Source organism: Stegodyphus dumicola, chromosome 4 (assembly GCF_044657685.1).
Source record: "Stegodyphus dumicola isolate Sdum_Otavi_A_Nest chromosome 4, ASM4465768v1".
Taxonomy (NCBI): domain Eukaryota; kingdom Metazoa; phylum Arthropoda; class Arachnida; order Araneae; family Eresidae; genus Stegodyphus; species Stegodyphus dumicola.
In genome coordinates, this window is record NC_140771.1 from 214,815,053 (window position 1) to 214,837,363 (window position 22,311).

At 32.6% G+C, this 22,311-nt stretch overlaps 1 protein-coding gene across 1 annotated transcript in view; it reads left to right on the forward strand.

Moving 5' to 3' along the window:
• LOC118189736 (alkaline phosphatase-like) overlaps positions 1-22,311 on the forward strand; it is an 818,836-nt gene that overhangs the window by 690,470 nt on the left and 106,055 nt on the right. The window contains exon 7 of the mRNA XM_085815963.1: positions 6,475-6,666. Within this exon, the coding sequence (XP_085672089.1) occupies positions 6,475-6,666 (192 nt within the window). The remainder of the gene's footprint in view (positions 1-6,474; positions 6,667-22,311) is intronic.

Genomic DNA, 22,311 nt, shown 5'->3' on the forward strand with positions numbered 1-22,311 from the left:
TCCATGTATTTTTTGAATCCCTAATATGATTAACAAATTTCTGGCGAATTTTTTCTGGACTTACAGCGCTTTAATAATAAATTCTTAACAAATACGTACTCATTAGCTTGCTCTTCAGATTCTCTAAAGATTCTTTAAAATGATTCTTCTGAAGAGAATTTTTCGTGGCGTCTGTACGAACGTATGTACGTACGTGCGTACATATCTCGCATAACTCAAAAACGAGTAGCCTCAGAACGTTGAAATTTTGTATATAGGACTGCTATAACATGTAGATGTGCACTTCGTATTTTGGTTGCAATCGGCCGCACCAAACGTATATAAATATATTTATATATATATATCCACTCTATTACCCGGCTCAGTGATCTCAGTTTCTTTACTCTTATATGTTTGTAAATTGTACATTTTTTTCTTTAAAAATGATTGAATTATATTGTTTTTATCTTCCGGTTAAGGATTTTATGCCTTTAGTAAATCTGTGTGCAATATTTTTAGAATTATCAGCAATTTTAAAGTTGTTTAATTGCCGCTAAGCCTGTTTTCAATGGCGGGCATTGATATTTACACTTGAAACAGGAGACTAGTGGATTTGTTGTCAATCTAGAGAAACTTAGCTTCGCAACAACAAAGCTAACGCATTCATTTATTATTGCCAATTAAATCATTTTTAATATAGATATTTTGAGTTTTTATGTATTTTTGCCTTCTCGCGAAGTAAGAACTGAATTAATTAAATGAGAAATACTCAATCGTCTGTGAAAACTGCTTCTTTTTTGTTTTATTTGCTTAATTTCTTTTATACATAGTTCTAGCTTTATTATAGTATTGGAATAGAACATGTGGCAACGATTAGATAATTCTTTAAATGATATACATTTTGTGCATTCTGAGTTATAATATGAATGGAATATAATACTCTTAAGTAAACCTAGTGCCCGAGTGTCGCTATGGTAAACAAAGTGAATTTTAAAGAATGCATTTATTCTATTGTGGTTTATGCGCTGTCGGCAAAGTAGGTTTAATTCAATCTAATAAGTTTATATAAAATGCAAGAAAAAATGCGTATAATTTAATATTCCGTACAAGGAAGTCATGTGGTGTACACATCAGATTTTTTTATTACAAATGCTTTGAATATCTTTTAATAGCATGATGCCATCTGGCAGTAAACTGTGGAAATTGCTAACAATCACTTCTACCGATTTTCGTCCCATTCGGATAACTCCTTCTTGGTGCGTCGTTTTTTTATTTTATTTTATTTTATTTTATTTTATTTTTGTCTAAGAGTGTACTACACTGGCCGTACTGCCAGTACACAATTTGCTCCTATGTGCGGAAACTTTTCACCGTGACGTACAGCATCGGAAATTTACCTGGAAACTGCATTTACCTAAAAATTGGTAGTATTTTTACTTCCTTGTACGAAGTAAAAAGGAAGTATTGTAATCGCGAAAAGTTTCAGGCAGCATATTTCAACGAAAATATCCATTTTGACCGCTTTCGAATACAATTTAACGATGTTGTTGCGTGATATCTGTACGTAAGGACAGAATAAAATACTCTTTTCCTTCAAAAAAATTATAAAACTGCTTTAAAATTAATTCTGAAGAGAATTTTTCGTGGCGTCTGTACGAACGTATGTACGCACGTGCGTACGTTCGTGCGTACGTACGTATCTCGCATAACTCAAAAACGAGTAGCCTCAGAACGTTGAAATTTTGTATATAGGACTGCTATAACATGTAGATGTGCACCTCGTATTTTGGTTGCAATCGGCCGCACCAAACGTATATAAATATATTTATATATATATCTACTCTGTTACCCGGCTCAGTGATCTCAGTTTCTTTACTCTTATATGTTTGTAAATTGTACATTTTCTGCTTAAAAATGATTGAATTATGTTGTTTTTATCCTTCGGTTAAGGATTTTGCCTTTAGTAAATCTGTGTGCAATATGTTTAGAATTATCAGCAATTTTAAAGTTGTTTAATTGTCGCTTAGCCTGTTTTAAATGGCGGCCATTGATGTTTACATTTGGAACAGGAGACTAGCGGATTTGTTGCCAATCTAGACAAACTTAGCTTCGCAACAACAAAGATAACGCATTCATTTATTATTGCCAATTAAATAATGCTTAATTCTTTCTGGAATTTTTTCGAGGAAATAAGTGTTTGAGATTTATTTCGTAATTTTTAATATAGATATTTTGAGTTTTTATGTATTTTTGCCTTCTTGCGAAGTGAGAACTGCATTAATTAAATGAGAAATATTCAATCGTCTGTGAAAAACTGTTTCTTTTTTGTTTTGTTTTCTTAATTTCTTTTATACGTCATTCTAGCTTTATTATAGTATTTGAATAGAACATTTGGCAACGATTAGATAATTGTCGCTTAGCCTGTTTTAAATGACGGCCATTGATGTTTACATTTGGAACAGGACACTAGTGGATTTGTTGCCAATCTAGAGAAACTTAGCTTCGCAACAACAAAGATAACGCATTCATTTATTATTGCCAATTAAGTCATGCTTAATTCTTTCTGGAATTTTTTCGAGGAAATAAGTGTTTGAGATTTACTTCGTAATTTTTAACATAGAAATTTTGAGTTTTTATGTATTTTTGCCTTCTTGCGAAGTGAGAACTGGATTAATTAAATGAGAATTACTCAATTGTCTGTGAAAAACTGTTTGTTTTTTGTTTTGTTTGCTTAATTTCTTTTATACATTATTCTAGCTTTATTATAGTATTTGAATAGAACATGTGGCAACGATTAGATAATTCTATTCTTTAAATTATATAAATTTTGTGCATTATGAGTTACAATATGAACGAAATATATACGTTAACTGTTATATATAATTATTGGATTATATAACAGTTAACTTAGTTTCCTTTATGTAATTATTATGTAAGTTAACTGTTATATAATTATTAATACTGTTAAGTGAATCTAGCGCCAGAGTGTCGCTATGGTAAACAAATACTTGAGTGAATTTTAAAGAATGCATTTATTCTATTGTGGTTTATGCGCTGTCGGCGAAGTAAATTTAATTCAATCCAATAAGTTTAAATTAAATGCAAGAAAAAATGCGTATAATTTAATATTCCAATACAAGGAAGTCATGTGGTGTACACATCAGATTTTTTTCTTAGAGTTAAGAAAAGTTATCTAAAAATAATATCTAACTTTCATACAGTTCTCATAAATGGAAAATTCCTGTCAATAAAGTATTCGTTGTGCTTTATTAATTTAAACTTTTGTAAAAAAAAAAAAAATAGTCAAACAATTTATTGAACTCGGAATGTAATCTTATATTTCTTTCCGAGCATCCATAAGTGGATGATACTTTTCCATTGCAAAAGGAAAAACAATCAAATTTTGTAAGCAAGCAAAATATGTTTCTTTCTTTTAAAATAACGTGCATGTAACTGCGAACGTCATATACTGAAACTATACACGTGTATGAAGTGACTCCGAAATCAGTCTCCCCATCCATATGTATATGTTTGCGTGTGTGTAAAATATAAAATATGAATGACAATCAATAATAAAATTTGGTAATAGACTTTTAAATTTCTGATTTTAAATATAAATACAACCGCTTTGAAGCCTGCTTTGAAGCCTGCAGTATATCTCATTGCAAAATCTCTTGCCCAATCGCTATCCAGAATTTATATCAAGAATTTCCAAGCTATAAATACTACAGCTACATTCTGCGCGTCCTCTTTCGTCCTGCTAAATCACATCTCTTCCCTAAGTTCTATTTTCTTTGGTGTGTAAAATGTATCGGCATGTACAAAATTATGGGGCACTTTTAGCAATTCTAGTTTTGTAACAAGTAAGAAAAAGGTTTCATCTAAAGAATTGTTCCTATTAAAAATGCAAATGATGTTTTGCCAGTTGTGATTTTTCCTCCATTCATCATCCACTCAGCAGTTTTCTTGGCCATGGTTGAAAGGTGAATTGGTGCCTTCCCTAAACTATCCTCCAGATTATTCACAACCAAACAAATCGTCAAGTCTTAAAGTCGTCAGGATTTGAAAGCGGAAGATGAAACCAATTGCGTAGCAATCGTGCTGAGGATGGAGCTAGCAGATAATGAGAAAACTTCTGCGTAGATGATGACTGGACAGAAAATCGCAACTGGCTTGATGGTTAAAACATAAAACATCAGTTTTACCTTTGAACAGGAATAGTTCTTTAGAAACAGATTTTTTTCTTTCTTGGTACAACATTTGAATGCTAAACGTGCCGCATAATTTTGTATACGTAATTACACTTTACACAACGCAGATACTTTGGTTACATATTCTGGTTTACAGCTGGAATTAATTCCGCTCTTACCAGAGCTTATCACGGAATACCATGAGGGGCCTCAGACATAAGAGCTCATCAAATTAATCCAACATAAAGATGTGTACATTAAGATAAAATACAGTAAAAATTAGAAAACATTGAGACGCTTTGTCTCTGAAATCTCACTTGCGGGTGAGGATGCGATGACAGAAGACTAGTATTGTCCTATCAGGGGTGAGGCGGCAGTTCTGTGACACTTGCTGAGCTACTCAAAGTTTTTAAGTCCAAATTTTGCAATAAAATTAATACGAAGATTACATATGTTGATCTTGTCCCTGCGTGTTTGCGCTGCCTAAGATAAAAGTTGCAAATGGCCTATTATTCCTGTCTTCTTCAAGTATTTCGTAAATGAAAATATCTGCAAAACCAGCGAACATGTTCTGCGTAACTTTATCATAAAATTTAACATTTATTCTGTGCAGAAAAGCAGAAATCAGTTCCACTTTCAGGTCAGCATGGAGATTTTTGTTTCTAACGTGGCATATAGCTCCACTGATTAAATCTTGTTTTGAATTTTTTGTAAGGAATATTGATGTCACTTTTCATGGCGCTTGCTAAAGTAGGCGATGCGTATGTAAGAATTTCCCGGATGACTGAGGTGTAAATTTGCCTTTTACGATATAGTGACAGGTGATCCTTTAGAAGGGAATATAATCTCAAGGCTACTCTCCACGCCGTGCTGAGAGGATGAGCAGAACGTAACTGAAGTATTTATAGCACCAAAATTCTTTACTTGAGTTCTGGATAGCATTTGGGCAAGAATTTTTGCAATGAAGAATACTGCAGGTGTCAGTGTAGATGCGAAAGAGGGTTGTATTTATGTTTTGGATCAAACATTTAATGGTCTATTATCAAAATTTTGTTAGTGATTGTCTTTCATATTTTATACTTTTAATATATTGATGGAGACACAAAAATGTGCATTTTCCAGTAACCTTTAAACGAGACTACACGAATAGTTCTATATAAAACTGCAGCAATATTGTATGTATGTGCTCCTTTCTTTAGAAAAACGCATGGTTTTTCCCTTTAGATACGGCTAGTTTTTAGAATAAATGAAAATAGCTCACTATTTGCGCATACAATTTTGAATAATAATACTCTATTTTTGAATATATTTTTCATGAAATAATTTTTATATTTATTTTAAAATTTTTTTTGTCTTAAATTAATGAAGGCAACTATACGAATCTATAATTTTTAATCTAGAGTTGAAATTTATTTTTTATGTATAACTTAAGTGCTTTATGTATAACTAATGTTATAACTTAAGTGCATTCTAATATTTCATGAATATTTCCGAAAATGAATAATATGACTAATAAAATAAAATAAATAAATTCAAAACATGCTAGAAATTGAGAAGATAAGTAGGTAAATGCTTCATGAATAAGCATAACTTCCAGTTTATGAAATCTTATTTTGAATACTAGAAATATTAATAGTGAAATTTTTAATACATTTTGTCATAAAATGTAAACTTTCGTTTAGAATTTACTGCAGATTTTTTTTTAATATCCTCATTTCTTTTTTACAATTTGACAGTGATTTTCATGAAAATAGCTCCTTTTTTGGAATGTGTCTTGCTTTCAAGAAACTCATTTTGTGCAACGCAATTTAATTTTAACTACGTAATTAAAACCTGTTAAAATGCAATTAAAAACATTTTGAATAAGAATTACGATCATTGAGTGCTATGTTTGTTAAAAATAATCTAATATATGTAGTATTTTAAAATGTAAAAACACGGTGTTTCTTCAATAAATTGGAATAAAGTTTAACTTTAATATTTTATATTTTCAATCTGATTATTTGAGACAAAAGGATATTTTAATCTCTCAGTCAAATTCAAGAAACAAAATTTTTAAAAGTTAAAATTAATATCAATAAAAGCAAACATATTTAGAACTTCAACTTAAGGATTAACTCAGTGCGTCAAAATACAATTATTTCATCAATGTCAGTCATAAGATAAACTTTAGAGTACGATAGGAAAGATCTAATTCACTTAATAATATTATTTTATTCATTTTGCATAAATAAACTTGATCTTCAGTTTTCAGCTTCCATGAAAAGCAGAAACAATTATACTTTTGTATGCTATCTAATTGCAGGTGGACGAATAGATCATTCGCATCATTTCAACAACGCTCATAGAGCACTAGTTGACACTCTGGCATTCGAAGAAGCAGTCATAGCAGCTCTGGAGATCACGCGATCGGATGATACTTTGATGGTCGTCACATCTGACCACTCTCACGTATTTGCCTTTGGAGGATATCCAAAACGAGGCAATCCGATTCTAGGTAAGTGAATGGAAATATGTGATGACAAAGTTAAACAATTGAAACATTTTCTGTAAATTTAACTTGAAATAGTAAAGAGAAATAAACTTAATTTTTAGTCTAGTAAAAGAATGCCCTTTCTCATATTATTCAATTATAATAATGATGGATAGTTAGGAAAATGATGCGCGTCAAAGATTTCATACAATTTTAAATTGTGTATCAATAAACTTTTTATTCCAATTTCATTTTAAACTGTCTAAAATTTCCATAAAATTATTAAATTTCCTATAAAGAGAGACTTTTTTTTTTTTTTTGCTTTAAATTGTGTACATATATATATACCTAATAATATATAGCTTAGCTACTGAAATAAGTACTTTACTAATAAAAAATACCTTTAAATATATACCTTAGCTACTGAAATTTAATCTGCAATTTAAAAAGCAATACATTTCATCAGCTGTAAATTGGTGTTTAGTTAGAACTTTAAAATAAAACACGTGAATCAATTTTTAGTTAGAAGTTTAGAATAACATAATCAGGCTAAAATTCATATTAAAATCTTTTGCTAGGCATACATATGTAAATAGCAGTTAAATGTTTCGCAAAAAGAAATATCTTTAAACAAAATTAATGTTAGTAACGAAGCTGAATTCATTCATGTCAAACGCAATCGTTAAACTCTATTGGTTTAACTCTGAAGTGATAGAAAATGTTAAAATGCTTGCTAACTAAAACACATCTTCTTCATATCATGAATTCATTTATCTTGAAAATGGGTTCTTTGCAAGTTTTCTTAAAATTTAAGAAAAGTGGGCGCTACCGGTGCATTGTCATAGTGCTTGGCTACCATTCATTGGCAAGCAAGCTCAGTGTTTCGAAATTAATAACAGAAAATTCGAATAACATACGTAAATTCTAAATATTGTTTGCTTTGTCTATAGAAACCGTAAACGCATACATGTTTCTACATCGTACTTTACACAAAATTGTTCGTAAATGTTAAATAGAGTTGCTACAAGCTAATGAATTATGAAAAATTTGATATTTCATCATGATTATTACCCATATGTTAGCTATATGAAATTATGTTGGCTTTGTAGTCGTTGAGGAACTGAAAGTTGTTTTCACCACCAGAAATGCAAATCTCAGAAGATCGATGAACAAGTGCAACAATATCAGACTCATAACGGACACATCCAGTCTCTTCTGACGTGCTCAGCATTAGATTTAACAAAATTCTCATAATATCAGAGAAAGAAATCAAAGAGGAATGTACCGACTGGTCATGAAAAATAAATTACGAGTTCCTCCGACAAAATCCGTCGTGCCGGAAATGTTATGTTCGGATACTCTGACATTTCGGACGCTCTCAAAAGCTGAATTATTTTGGTGTCCAAGTTCTTGATAAAAATATACAGCATAAACTACTGTAAGGATAGCATGTAAGAATCGTCGCACGAAATGCTATAGGAATTTCTCATAAGTCAGCCAATCAAGTGGTAACGAAAGAAAATTTATCCCAAACAAGCACTCTCGAGCTATATCCATCCAGTCATTGGTGGTTTATGCCAACAGCATGACGGTATATGGCTCAGAATTATCATATGACCACATACTCGAAAAAGAAGCTTTATACGATAAGAAATTTTAATAGGGATAAGGATTTTTAATTTCGGTTGTGTTGAACGTTCTTGCAAAATACAACATGTGTTTGCCTCACCCTTCTTGCAATATCCTAACTGACACGCTAAACTGCCAGAAGAATTTCGCTCGAAATGTAAGTTTTCCCCGCTTTAGCGTTTTTCTGGAAAAAAAAAAAAAACTTCGTAAATCGAAATGATTTAAGGGGAAGAAGCAATAACCATTAATTGATGTGGAAAACAGATTTAGATTTTCAATCTGAAAATCAAACCATACTCTGAGTCATTTAAAATGCAAAATAATAGAATTTTATTAGTCTATTATTTCTATATTTCTATCTATAATATCATATAAATAGCATAAAAAGATGGCAGAATTTCATCTTTATATCGTGAAAAATGAGCGGTAATATTTGAAGTTGTATAAAGATGGGTTAAGTGCTGATGCGTCCCGATGTGAGAAATGTGGTGTTAAAAATATGCAGGGCAGATAGAGGATGTTAACCATCTAATTAATATCTCATCTTCCTGCATCATGGTATCCACAATTGCTCCAATATCCAACATCGAAATTTATTGCACTCTGGCTTATTAAGAAGACTTTAAGTAAGATATTAAGCTTGACTACAAAGGCCGGCATAATTTTTCTACCGCATAATTCATCGCAAGCAATCAAATTATTTTTCAAAAACTACCTTAAATCTGTACTGTATAACGTAGTTGGTCATACGTTACGGTGAAAGAAGAATCATACTTTCTCTTTCATCTTATTTTGTAAAACTGAAAATTTTCGTCAGAATGAAAAAGTTACTAATTGGGGTACTTCGTAAAGCATATGATAACAGTAACTCCTTTGCTTACCTGTGGAATTGCATTAAAATGACCTGCACGTCTTTCCCTGCGAGTGTTTACAGATTACCTTATAGGTTATAATCCTGCCTATGTTTCTCATATCCTCCACTTTCACACAATTTCTGCTACAAACGTCTGATGATTGGGCACGCATTTAACGAGTAACCATTTACCAAATAATGGTACCGTGATTTATTTTCTTTAATTCTTAAGTGGATATCAACCTTATCCGCACGTAAAATAGATCTCATCTATTTCTGCAATAATATAGCGATATATCCTACTTATGCAAAATAAACGATTCAAATGACGTCTATCTCGAGTGGCCTAAAATGACTGTAGCAAGCAGCACCCTATAGCAACTTATGATAGGTCTCCAAATATATGTTCCTGTATGAATATTGTTTCTTTATGTACATCGAGTTTACTTAACTTAAAGTTGTACACAGACTTTTGAGTCAATTTCTCTATCTATCTATCTATATATATTGTGTGCAATAAATTCCGTATATAACTTGCGATTCTTTACTGGCTATATTAGAATGAATCCTTGTATTAATTTTACAAGAGCTGGTAGCGTCAAAGATGCATAACGAAAAAGAAACAACTTGCTGACCTGGTTATAGACAAAGCACAATTTATTCCTGGATATTCTTGAGATACATACTTTCAGTCACACATATTAGAGGTGCGATATGCACCCCATAACTTTGTATCGCTATTCACGTCTTTAGACAATAGACAAGACAGCAAGGTGAATAACACGGGCTGATAGAGCAGAAGGAAAGTGAAAATGTAAGTCCACATTTTAGCAGAAGAGAGAAACATAGAGTTGGTTCTTCGTTGTAATTTTGATCTGTTGATTGGACAAAAATATACATATTGCTACTCTTACATAAGATGCCATTAAGAGGATTACTTCTGAGATGACGCGCTTTAGTTTCATATATTCTAAAAAATGAGTCGTATTAAGACAAAATAGGGAATTAGCCAAATTAAAATGGGGAATAAAAAGAACTATTTCCAAATCAAAGTTAGTATATTTCTTTCATATTTCATATCTTACATATAATTTATATCCTAAGGTGTTCACACTATTCTTAAATAGACGTTAAATTTTCTCATTTCTGGCAAAGCTGCGTTTAAGAAAAATGGCATTAAAAATAACTACACAATTATCTAAACCTTTGAAATAGTCTAAACCAATTTCCTAAAAAAATTTCGAAATTCGGACTCAGTTATTTATGGATGTATATGAATTTAGTAAATGAGGATAAGAAGTGATAATGATAAAATTTGTAGTCCACATTTTAGTCAACATTTTGCGGGAAGCGAAATGAATGCGTAAGCAAAAACTTTTTCTAGCAATAAACTAAATTATTTATAATATGTAAGGAGATATAATATCGTAAAGAAATTCTAAGGGCATACATACACTAGCCTTTTCATTTAATGAAGGGTAGTATATGAATTTAATGATTAAATTAATTAACTGAAAATGTATAGGCCATATTAGTAGCAGAATATCATTTAAGATCCGCTCATCTTAGGGGGGAAAATCAATAAAATATGCAAAAAAATGTGTGCAAATGCCTTTCTTTTACATCTTTTTTAACAGCACGTTTTTATCATAATTTTGTTTTGGAAATGAAAGGAAAACCTATTATTTATAATTAGATTACAAAAATAATCTGTTCCATGAAAAAATATAATGAAAAAATAATATCGCTTTTCTCTCTTTTTTTTTTTCCCGGGGATCGTTCCTAACGATCCGATTTCTGATGGAAGCGATATTAAATAAGGAGGAAGATCTCCCTTATATTATATACATTGTAGTCTTTACATAACTTTTATTGCATAATTTTTAATGGGTCTTTATTTCTTTTTGTGTAATGTTTTAGTGCTTTAATTTTAAAAAGAAGTATTTTCATTATTATAATCACGTCTATAAGACGATATTAATCATAAGTATTTCTACAATATATTAATAAGTACGGGAAAGAAATAATTTTCTGACAATTTTTTCGGTAGTGCGTGCAGCATAATAGTCTGCTTTACGGTAATACAAAATAGATCGCCCACGAAAAAGAAAATGGAACAAATATTATAACACTAACATAAGTTTAACATCGAATATCTTTCGTTAGATATTTCACAATACATATGACATTTCATAATTCATATGAAAGTTTTACATCGTCGTTACACGAGAGTTTGTTTTACATGCTCCTTTCATATCAGCGTATATGAGCAGCGTTGCCAGTTCTTGCGATTTTTCGCAAATTTGCTGCTTTTGACAAACCTGTGCTATTAAAATTTATGTATATGTGATTTTCGGAATTTTTTGCGACTTCATCATTTCCTTTTGCTGCCTTAAAATCTTTTAACCCCATTATAAAATACATATTTGTTAATATAATGTATCTATTGAAATTAATTTTTAATAAAAACAATTTATTTATACTTGACGTAGCCCGTGAACACATGTGTCGTCAGTTTTCAACGTAACTCGCCGGCATTTTCCCGTCTTTGACTGAATGCTCTGTTAACTATCTCGGTAATCTGCGAATAAGATATCAAAGTCAGGTTATAACTGTTGTGTTAATTAAAGTGTAAATTACGAGTAAGGAAAATATTTCAACGTCATCTTTCAAAATACTTTGCTTAATACAAAATACTTGCTCAAAATATGTACTTGCTACATAAATGTGAACCAAGCGCAAATAAAGAGTAAACCATGAACTCCAAAGAATTGTGTATTAACAATCCAAATGTTAGAAAGCACCTAAATATAAATATGAACAAATTGATTACAAAATTACAACCGAGAATTAAATAAAGGGAGAAATGCAATTTAAACAATAAAAAATTAACAATACGGTTTTAATATTTTCGTTAAAACTGATGTATGTAATATAACGACTAATAATCAAATTACGATCCGTAACCAACTGAACTTTGGGATGATGTCAGAGCGCATGTGAGCTTACGAATGTAACATGTCACAAAGATCACATATATATCTGATGTCATGTACATAATGACCAAGAATCTAATCGTAGTTCGTAACGTAATAGCATACGGAGATTATGATCATGGCAGAACCCATATGAACTCGCGTACTAATGACATCACAACATCACGTGACCACTGATACCACTTGATACTTTTTGCGACTTTACGATTCTTCTGTTGCTACTTCCTTTCAAACCTTTCTGACGATACTCTACAGGGATAAAGTGCAAGTCTCACAGTTCCTTTCCTGGAGCACAATTAGTATAAAATGTTTATCTCTCAGTTGGCTATTAATGATGTCATCACCATATGCCAGTACCCTTCCTTGATGGGCAGGATTACGATGTGCAGCGATTCTGGAAGCATCTCGAACGCAGATTTTCTTAGCGGTTTGGTGCGCAGGTCTGAGATCATGTCGAAGCTTCAACAGGCTTAAGATGCCATTTCGTTCAAGTTAACGCAAGTAATGATATTTGATGTCTATATGCTTTATTCCGAAACTAGTTTCTCTGATTGAAAAAAATCTGATGCATGACCCGTTATCTTGATAAAAGATAATTGGTAGATTTTGTTCTAGTCTTAAATCTTCAGTAAATTTAATAGCAATTGTGCTTTTGAGCTCTACTAGCTGCTGCAATGTACTCTGCTTCAGCTGAAGATAATGCAGTGTACTTTTGCCTTTTGCTGTTTCATGAAAAGCACTTCTTGCCTGGTTTGACTACATATCCACTAATATATTTTTTACCCTTGTCATTTTTCCAGTCTGTGTCTGAATATGCAGTTAGTATAAGGTCTTGAATTTGGTTAAAAAACAGCTTTAAAACTTTTAGTTGTATTCAAGCATTGAATGACTTTCTTGTCAGCATTCCAATCTGTTTTCAAGGCCTTATTGTTTTATATACTCAGTAGATTGGCAACTCATACTATATCAAGTCGACTGATGGTTGCAATATTTAGTTGTTAACGTGAGCATTGCAAGCAGCATACGAAATCTAAGCGTGTTTATTTTCTTTATTTGATGACTGAATCCTTAGTCCGCCCCCCCAACGGAAGTCACTAGAATAATTTGGTCATTTTTTTGCAATCGCACATTTATTTCCTTCAAACAGGAGGCCTTTTCCAGTTATGTTCTTAATTCAGATTAAATATGTTCCAAATTCAGTTACTATAAAATTTTTAACAAAAGATTATTGACAATTATGATATTGGGAGAAATTTTGGATTCAAACTCCGTGGAATACTTCTTGTTATTGCCTAGCTAATTACTCCCGTCTCGCTGTCAAAGACAGAACGTTCTGACTACTGAAGTACGATGTAGTTAGTAGACAAAGCGGCGACATCACGAATGAAATTAATTCCCCCCCTTTCTTTCGTGTGTATGTGTGTGTTATCACACATATAGTATAAAATTATTATATTATTGAAATATGATAATTTTTATGATATTTATATGAATTTGTACATTACTATTTTTTTAGCTTCATACTGTTTCTAGTTTTCGTATGAGAAATAATTTACTAATGAAATTAGAGAAGGCCTTGGCAACCTATGACCTGCGAGTCCCCGAGTAATCCCTTTCGTAATTTCAAATGACCCACATGAGTTCCGAAAATAAAGTATAATATATAAAAATAAATTATAAAACATAAATATGAAACGCGCACTTGAAGAATAAATAAAAAATAAGCAGAAAATAAGTAATAACAAGAACATTTTTCCTTGATACAAAGTTGCGATAACGAACACGCATTTTAAAAACCTGAACTATAATTTCTAGAAGAAATCAATAAATTTGGTAATCCATTATTAAAAAAAAACTGGGTTTGCCATTTTGTATGCAGTCGGTTCAACTTATAAATGGCAGCAAATATTTTCATTCATAAAATTGATTTTATATAAGAACAGGAGCAGCTTAACTACCCACAATTCAGATGCTCATATTTATCTTAAGATGTCTAATTATGAGCCATATTTGACTAATGTGTTTATGTGTATTCTTTGGTAGCATACTATCAACGAAGTAGCGAATTCTCATTATGTCTGTAAAATAAATACTTTAAAAGAAAGGTTTAAATAGCCTTTTTTATTTTAAAATTAAACAGATCCACGCACTTCGCGCTCACAGATTACCACCATTCGTGGCTATGTAATAGAAAATAAAACAAATTACTAGTACATTAAGATCGGCTGCACATAGCAAAGTCAAGCCGAAGAATATGATTATAAAATGAAAAGTGTCGAACACCGAACTAGAGAACTAATTTTAACCATAAACATCGTCAGCTATTACTCACTTTTGAACTCCTGAAATGCAGCTTAAAGTGCTTCTGAAACACGCTGAGAATTTGCATCTACGTCATACAAAATTAACTTTCTGGCAGGAAACTAAAATCAGGAGGGAAAGGAAAGAAAACTAAAAATAACTGAATAGAATAAAATAAATACTTACAAACTTCAGCATCAGAGAAGCTGGCGATATCGATAAGGAAAACGAAGTTAAGTTGTGCTAATTTTTATAATAATTCGAATTATAATTTTTATTTATATGTTTAAAGCGTATTTGCAATCATTTTCTCAATGAAATTTATCTTGCCATTCACCAAAAAAGGCTGTTTTAAAGTGAAAATATTTCTGGTTCGACACGTTTTCATAATACAGAGATTCTGGATGACTTTGAACCTCAGCAAAAAAAGGTTGCCGACACCTGGATTAGACATTTTGTATACCTAGCTGAGCTTTTCCCAGGTGGCTTTAGTTGTAGTTTAACATTTAATATGAATTATCTGCCAATCCCCGATAAATAAATGTATCACCCCGCAACCGCACTCATTCCACTGTTCTGATTAAAATGCCGATCACGCTTATTCCATTGTTCTGTAACAGGACTTGGAGGTGCATTTTCGATTATATCGTAAATACCATCCTTTATTAGTAGCATTTGCATTTTGAACTTCCACGCTGAATATTTACTGCAATTTCGTTTTACTATTTGCATTTGATTTGAATGCAACATCTTTTATATACCGTTGTAAATTTAATTTCGTTTTATATACGAAACTTCAGTCTAGTCTTATCAGTTTTTATTTAGTAGCCCACAAGGGACTGTCTGTCCCGATATGGAATTTTGAGTCGATTTACTACGAACGGTGAATCACTTTTATCAAATTGTTACCCAGTAATATTAATCAAATTGAATCTGGACATTTTATCAAATTGTTACCCTGTAATATTATTTTGAAGAAATTAAATAATGAAGAATCTGCAGTATGTATGCTCCTCGCAATGTGAGAAAACAACGGTAGCTAGAGCCATCAAATTGTAAATAACGTAGTCCTCCACCCTAACAAGTGCACCTGGAAACCCAAATTTTGAATTTCGAATTTCATATTTCATACTTCATAAAATTTAAATAAATTTCTGATTAACAACTTCAAAGATTTCAAAGTGAGCAGTGGTGACAGCATTGTACGGAATTAAACATTTTTATCTCTAGCGCTAGAGCTTGTTTGTCCGAAATTCTAAACACATGCTGTTTTTAAATATTTTGTGATTTGGCTCTTGACATTTTATGTGGCATTAGGTGCGAAGAACCTGGTATTTAATAAATGAAGTTAATAGCAGAACATTAACAATAAAAAGGCAAAAACTGTTTTTCTAAGCCACCTTATTAACAAAAAACTTTGGTATTATGAACTGAGAAAAGACTGAAAAAAAAAAATAGAAAAATGCATGCCAACACTTAACACTGCATCGGGGATTCTAAACATTCTGCTTTTAAATTTTTTTGCGATTTTGCTGTTGAATTGTACATGGCGTTAAGTGCGAAGAAAATGATGTTTAGTAATAAAGCTAAAAAGACAAAAAAGAATGGGTTAGCAGAAGTGAGTGCAACTGCAGACTCAGCAACAGTGTAAACGTACCTTACGTAACAGTTTTGCGCATCCAATTAAAATTTGAAACCTTTCAGATTTTTTCCTTCCCTCAGTATTCATAATTGTTTTGTTATAAATATTTACAGGAGAAAATAATGAAGCAAGAAAATGAGTCAATTTCTTATATGGTCTGTGTAGTACCGTCGATTATCATAGTCTCCTTTATGGTAATTTAGAAAAGATTACTCACGGAATGGTAAATGAAGCATTTATTAACATAAATTTAACTTATTAACATACACTTACATAAATTAACGCAGACTATTGATGGTTAGATCATGGGTTCTCAGCCAGAGAGGTAAATTCTCCCTAAGAGGCAATGTCAAAGTTTCGGGGAATGCGATCCGTCTTTTTTCTTACCTCTTTTATTCAGGTTTTGGTATTTATCAACATTTTAATGACTTTTTCCCTGTTTAATTAATAAAACACGTTATAAAGTAATATATTTTTTAATAAATATATATTTATTTTTCGAATATGGGAAAGTAGGGGTGTGGAAAAATCATATAGTAATGGTGATGAAAGGAGTGAAATCAGCAAAAAGGTTTGAAACCCCCTCAGTTAGATGGTTTTAAAACGCATATAGAGTGTTTTATATAATCATTGTATAAGAAACCATTTTACCCTGTCTTTTCATGTGATTGTAAAGGAGTGAAATGTGAGTTCTACCGTTTGACTTTTTTAATCACAACTAGAACAGAATGTTTATTGCTATTCTGGTGATTAATGGTGTTCATCATTATATATCAGCAGATATTCCCTTACTGACCACATTTTTAAAAGACGTATATTTTAAAATAATTTCTTCGAATTTAACAAAATGTAAAATTTGGTCTGAGATGTTACATCAATTCTATAACCCGATTTAAATTCATTTCAAACCTAGATGATTATAACTTACTGCTCTTGGCTAAAAAAGTCATCTTATTTAACAGAATTTACGATATTTGTGACGAAGCAGATCGGTGCAATTTATCCCAATTAACAGCTGTTACACATTATCCGGGGGGATTTTTAAGCGCAATACGATATTGCAATATTTTTCTGATCTCATTAAACATTTGCTATTAATAATCTACCAAGCGCAAAGAAAAAAAATGTCTACGCAAATCATAATGTAAATTTTACAAAAGGAGGGCACTGTTATGCGGAATCCAGAGATCATACTTCTTCCGATAATTTAATGCTGGAATGAAGCAGAGCAACTTTGTAGGAAAGATATGAGAAACGCTATAAAAGTGTACAAATATGATAAATGAAAATTAATAGCTAAATGTTATAATTTAATTATGGTTTCAGAAAAACAGTTGAAATTCATATATATATATATATATATATATATGTTATATATGGCATACAAATAGTAAGCGTAACAGAAGAAACTTGGCAGCCGACTAAGATTAAATACTCATTTCTGTTTCAAGTGATATTGATCTCCTCAATTCATTTGATTCAAAACGATTCACGTTTTTGATATTGTTGCAATAGGAAGGATGCAGCGCGGCAGCATATTAACGATAACAGAAGGGGAAAAATCCATACTTATCCACTATGGCAGCTTATTAAGAGAAACGTTTCAATTCAAGTTCCGAATTTGCTACATAATCATCGTTAGCGAAAAGGGATTCGACTAAAATATCAGTAATTCAGAAGTCAAGCAACAAAAATCAGCGTTATATTTACAAAATTTTCACAGGACTAGTTTCGATGGTTTTACCGAACCACCATCCTCAGCTGCAAAACCGCAAAATGAAACCGCAAATGAGCGGTAAAGTCGCTGAACACTGAAATATCAGTGTTCAGCGACTTTACCGCTCGGCGCTGGTGGGCTAGTGAAATATATTATGAAATACTTTTTTTTTTTTGGCATTCATCAATTTAGCCGCCTTATTATTTCCTTGTAGGAAGTGTTGTAATGGAAACAATTTTCAGCTATCATATTCAACGAAAGTATATATATATTGAATTTTGTAAAGATTCTCACTAGTGTATTTCTCAGTTACTGTAGAAAGTGACGAATCTTAAGAACTAGTTAGCGAATAATCGCTTAAGTTCGTGTAACAAGAAACAACAAGATGTAAGGGTAACTTACCCTTTATTATTCCAATAAAATTTAACAAAACTCCGTTTTGGAGTGTACAATCAAAGCCGACACTAGGGATTGAACTTAAGAGACTAAGAAATAAACTAAAACTAAGATTACCTAAAAAAAAAAGAAAGAAATATAGCTGAAGCTATCAAGATTCTAATTGAGTTGGCTCCTTAACTCTATTTGATTACGAAGCTTATCAAGGGCCTGAGTACGGCCGAGCGTAATAACAGCTTTGAGAGAGAGTAGCCAAAAGGCAGACGCGCGCGAATAAGAAATTCTGATTCTCTCTAACTCAGCAAGTAGACTTCGCGGTTTAAATACCGCTCCTCCTCATTAAGTACTCAGAGTGATTCCAAAACTACGTTCTGGCCGGAAGTAGTAAGTTGAAGTTAAGAATTTGACAGGAAAGGAATTTTAACTTAAAACTTAACTGTTAATAAAATTAACATAATCCTTACAAATGAATGAACTGAAATTCATTGAAATCTTCTTATTTTTAAGTTTTAAAACATTTTTCTACAAGAACTTATATATATAATTAGAAAACCTTTCGTACACCATTTACAAGGAACAGAAATTCAATTATATAATTTCCACTCTGTTACCTGGCTCGGTGAGCTTACCTTTTTTTAATCTTATATATTCGAAAATTGTGCCCTTCGTTTTTTAAATGTTAGTATATTATGTGGTTTTTATGCTCCGATTAAGGGTTTTACGTTGAAATTTTGTATATGGATTTGCTATAGCATGTAGTTGTCCACCTCCCGTTTTCATTGTAATCGGCTGCACCAATAGTATATAAGTACCCCCACTCTGTTGCCTGGCTCAGTGAGCTTTTTTATTTGTATATGTTCGCAAATTGTGCATTTTTTACTTTGAAAGTGATTGAACTATGAGGTTGTTATGTTTGTTGTTGTTCTGTTTTAACTGTTGGTCTTTTATATTTTTCTGTATTTTACAAGTTTTAACTCAGAACATGTTTTCTGAGTTTTTTACATATTTTTGTTTTGCCACGAAGACAGAACTGAATTAATTGAATGGCAAATATATCTTTGATGAAATAAGTTTAAATGAAATGCAAGAAAAATGTGTATAACTTAATAGGCCATGCAAGGAAGTAATGTGGTATCCACAGCAGATTATTTCATTAAGAGGAGCATCATTTCTACAAAAATATGAGAACAACAATACACCCTTCTTTCCTCATTGAAAGTATCAGAGAACGATTGTGAATGTCAGTGGCCAAAAAATCATGTACGGCGAAAATAAATGCAAAAACTATGTTTGTTTGTTATGTAAAGCATTAGTAAAAATCCTTTCCTCATTTCAATATAATGAATATTGAATCTTGTAGGAAGAATAAAGCTAATTTTTCAGAATAAACAAAATACTTTTATTTAAATTTTAAAACAGAACCAAAAAAAAATAAATACTGCAGCTCTAAACTATCAAAATTTTAAACTGTTAACTACTGCAGTTAAAACTCTTACAACTATTAAAATATTAAAAAAATCTTAAACTCTCTAAAACAAAATATATATAAAAATCTTTCGAATCCTCTTCTTGTTGCCACACCGTAAAATGCAAGTTCTTGTCCTATTATTTATATTTCACGTTCTCTTTAAGTCACGATCTTCACAAGTCATGATCTTTACAAGTCACGATCTTTACAAGTCTCCCCACAAGAAGCACATTCGTCACCGTAGAGACAATGTTGCTCAGAGTTCATTGAGAGAGAAAGAGTTAACAGCTAACCTTGACAAAGCATCAGCATTCCCATGTGAACTTCCTTTGCGGTATGTCACAGTCATGTTATACCGTTGTAACGCTAAGGCCCAACGAGACAGTTTAGCACCATGAGGGGCGCTTTGGGTCAAGTAGGTGAGGGGATTGTGATCAGACACAATCTGCACTTTGGCACCGAAAATCCATGTGTCAAATTTTTTCAAGGCTTCGATGACACAAAATGCTTCTCGTTCGATGGTTGACCATCGTTGTTGACAGGGCGTTAATTTCTTGCTGAAAAATGCTATGGGCATTTCTTTGCCATGTTCGTCGTTTTGAGCTAAACACGCTCCAATTGCGAAAGCAGATGCATCCGTATAGAGTTGAAAGGGCTTGCTGATGTCCGGAGTATGCAGAGATGGCATTTTAATCAACTCTTCTTTAAGTTTGTTAAAAGCTGCTTCTTTTTCAGAGTCCCATGGAATATTATTTGGAACACTCTTCTTTGTAAGGTTTGTTAGAGGTAAAACAATCTCAGAAAAATTTGGGATATAATCCCTATAGTAGCTTGCTAGCCCTAAAAGACTCCTGACTTCTTTTTTAGTGGTAGGCTTAGACAGATTTCTGATGACTTCTACTTTCTCAGGATCTGGAGAGTGAGTGCCAGAACCTATTACATGTCCTAGAAACTTCACGTGGCTCTTTCCGAAATCACACTTTTCTAGATTTGCGGTTAGATCTGCGCTTCTCAGTGTCTGAAACACTTGGTCGATGTGATAGAGGTGGCCATCCCAAGTTTCAGAAAATATTGCCACATCATCAATATATGAACGGCAGTAGTTCTTATGGTTTGCAAGCACCTTATCCATCGATTTTTGGAAGGTACTTCCAGCATTTTTCAAACCGAAAGGGAGAACTTTCCATTGGTAATGGCCGGAATGAGTGATAAATGCTGTGTAGGGTTTAGCTTCTTCTTTCATAGGAATTTGCCAATATCCCTTGGTTAAATCGAGAACTGTTATGAATTTGGCTTTCCCTATTTCGAATAGTAAATCTTTAGCAATCTTCATCGGATAGGCGTCCGGAATTGTGAAGCTATTTAAAAGCCTGAAGTCTATGCACAGTCTAACGCCGCCATTCTTTTTTGCAACACATACTATAGGATGTGCCCAGTTACTGTCACTGGGTTCTATAAGATCCCATTCTAACAGTTCTTTAACTTGACGATCGACTTCCTCTTGAAGTGAAACAGGAACACGGTAGGGCCTCAATCTTTTCGGATTACATCCTTCTGTAACCTTGATGTCATGACCATCAACATTGGCTTGACCAGGTTTGCTACTGAAAACATCTACATAAGATTTTAGTACTTTAAATAGTCCTTCCCGTTGGTAATATTTTAAGTCACCTTTCGAATTTTGTAAATGGGTCCAGATATCATCAGCAGATTTATTCATAAGATCTGCTGGTGCATAGTGGATATCTCCAAACTCTTCATCTTGGTCAAAAATGATACCAACGTGATCTACACGAGCAATATATGGCCTTAACTTATTTATATGGAGTTCCCTAATACTTCCGTTTTCCATTTCGATTTTGGCAGAGTGTGGCCTGGTAAGTTTGATCACGGTAGCTGGTCCTTGCCACGTGTTGAGCAATTTATGTGATGATGATGGCATTAACACGAGGACTTTGTCCCCAACATTGAAAGTCTTTTCTTGAGAACGTAAATTGTATCTCGAAGTGTACTCTTCTTGAGATATTTTGGAATTTGCTGATGCAATGTCATGAGCTTTTCTTAATTTTTCTAAAAGGTCTTGTAGATAATTTTCAATTGAACGGGAAGCTGTAACTGGAATGCTACGTTCACCTGTCCATATTTCTTTCAGCAAAGATAATGGTCCTGGTAGTATTCTTCCATATACCATCTGGAAGGGAGACAAACCAGTGGTGCTATGTGGCACTTCTCTGTAGGCAAACAGGAGATAGGGAAGATTCAAATCCCAGTTTCTGCCATGTTCTTGGATATTTTTGTTCATCATCTCTTTTAAGGTTCTATTCCAACGCTCGACAGCACCCATACTCTCGGGGTGTCCTGGAGTGGAGAATCGTGGAGACACACCAAGTAAGTTCTCAAAGGCTCGGGTGAGTTTGGCTGTGAAATTAGTTCCCTGGTCGGAACAAATCACTTTTGGAAATCCAGTTTGAGTAAAAAACCTCATCAAAACGTTACATGTTGTTTTCGCACTTATGTCTTTGACGGGGGTGGCTTCTGCCCATCTGGTGCATAGGTCAACTGCACATATCACAAACCGATGACCTCTCCTGGATGGAGGTTCTAATGGCCCGATACAATCCACGCTCCATACTTCAAAGGGTGTTTCCGGCCTAACAATAGGTTGAA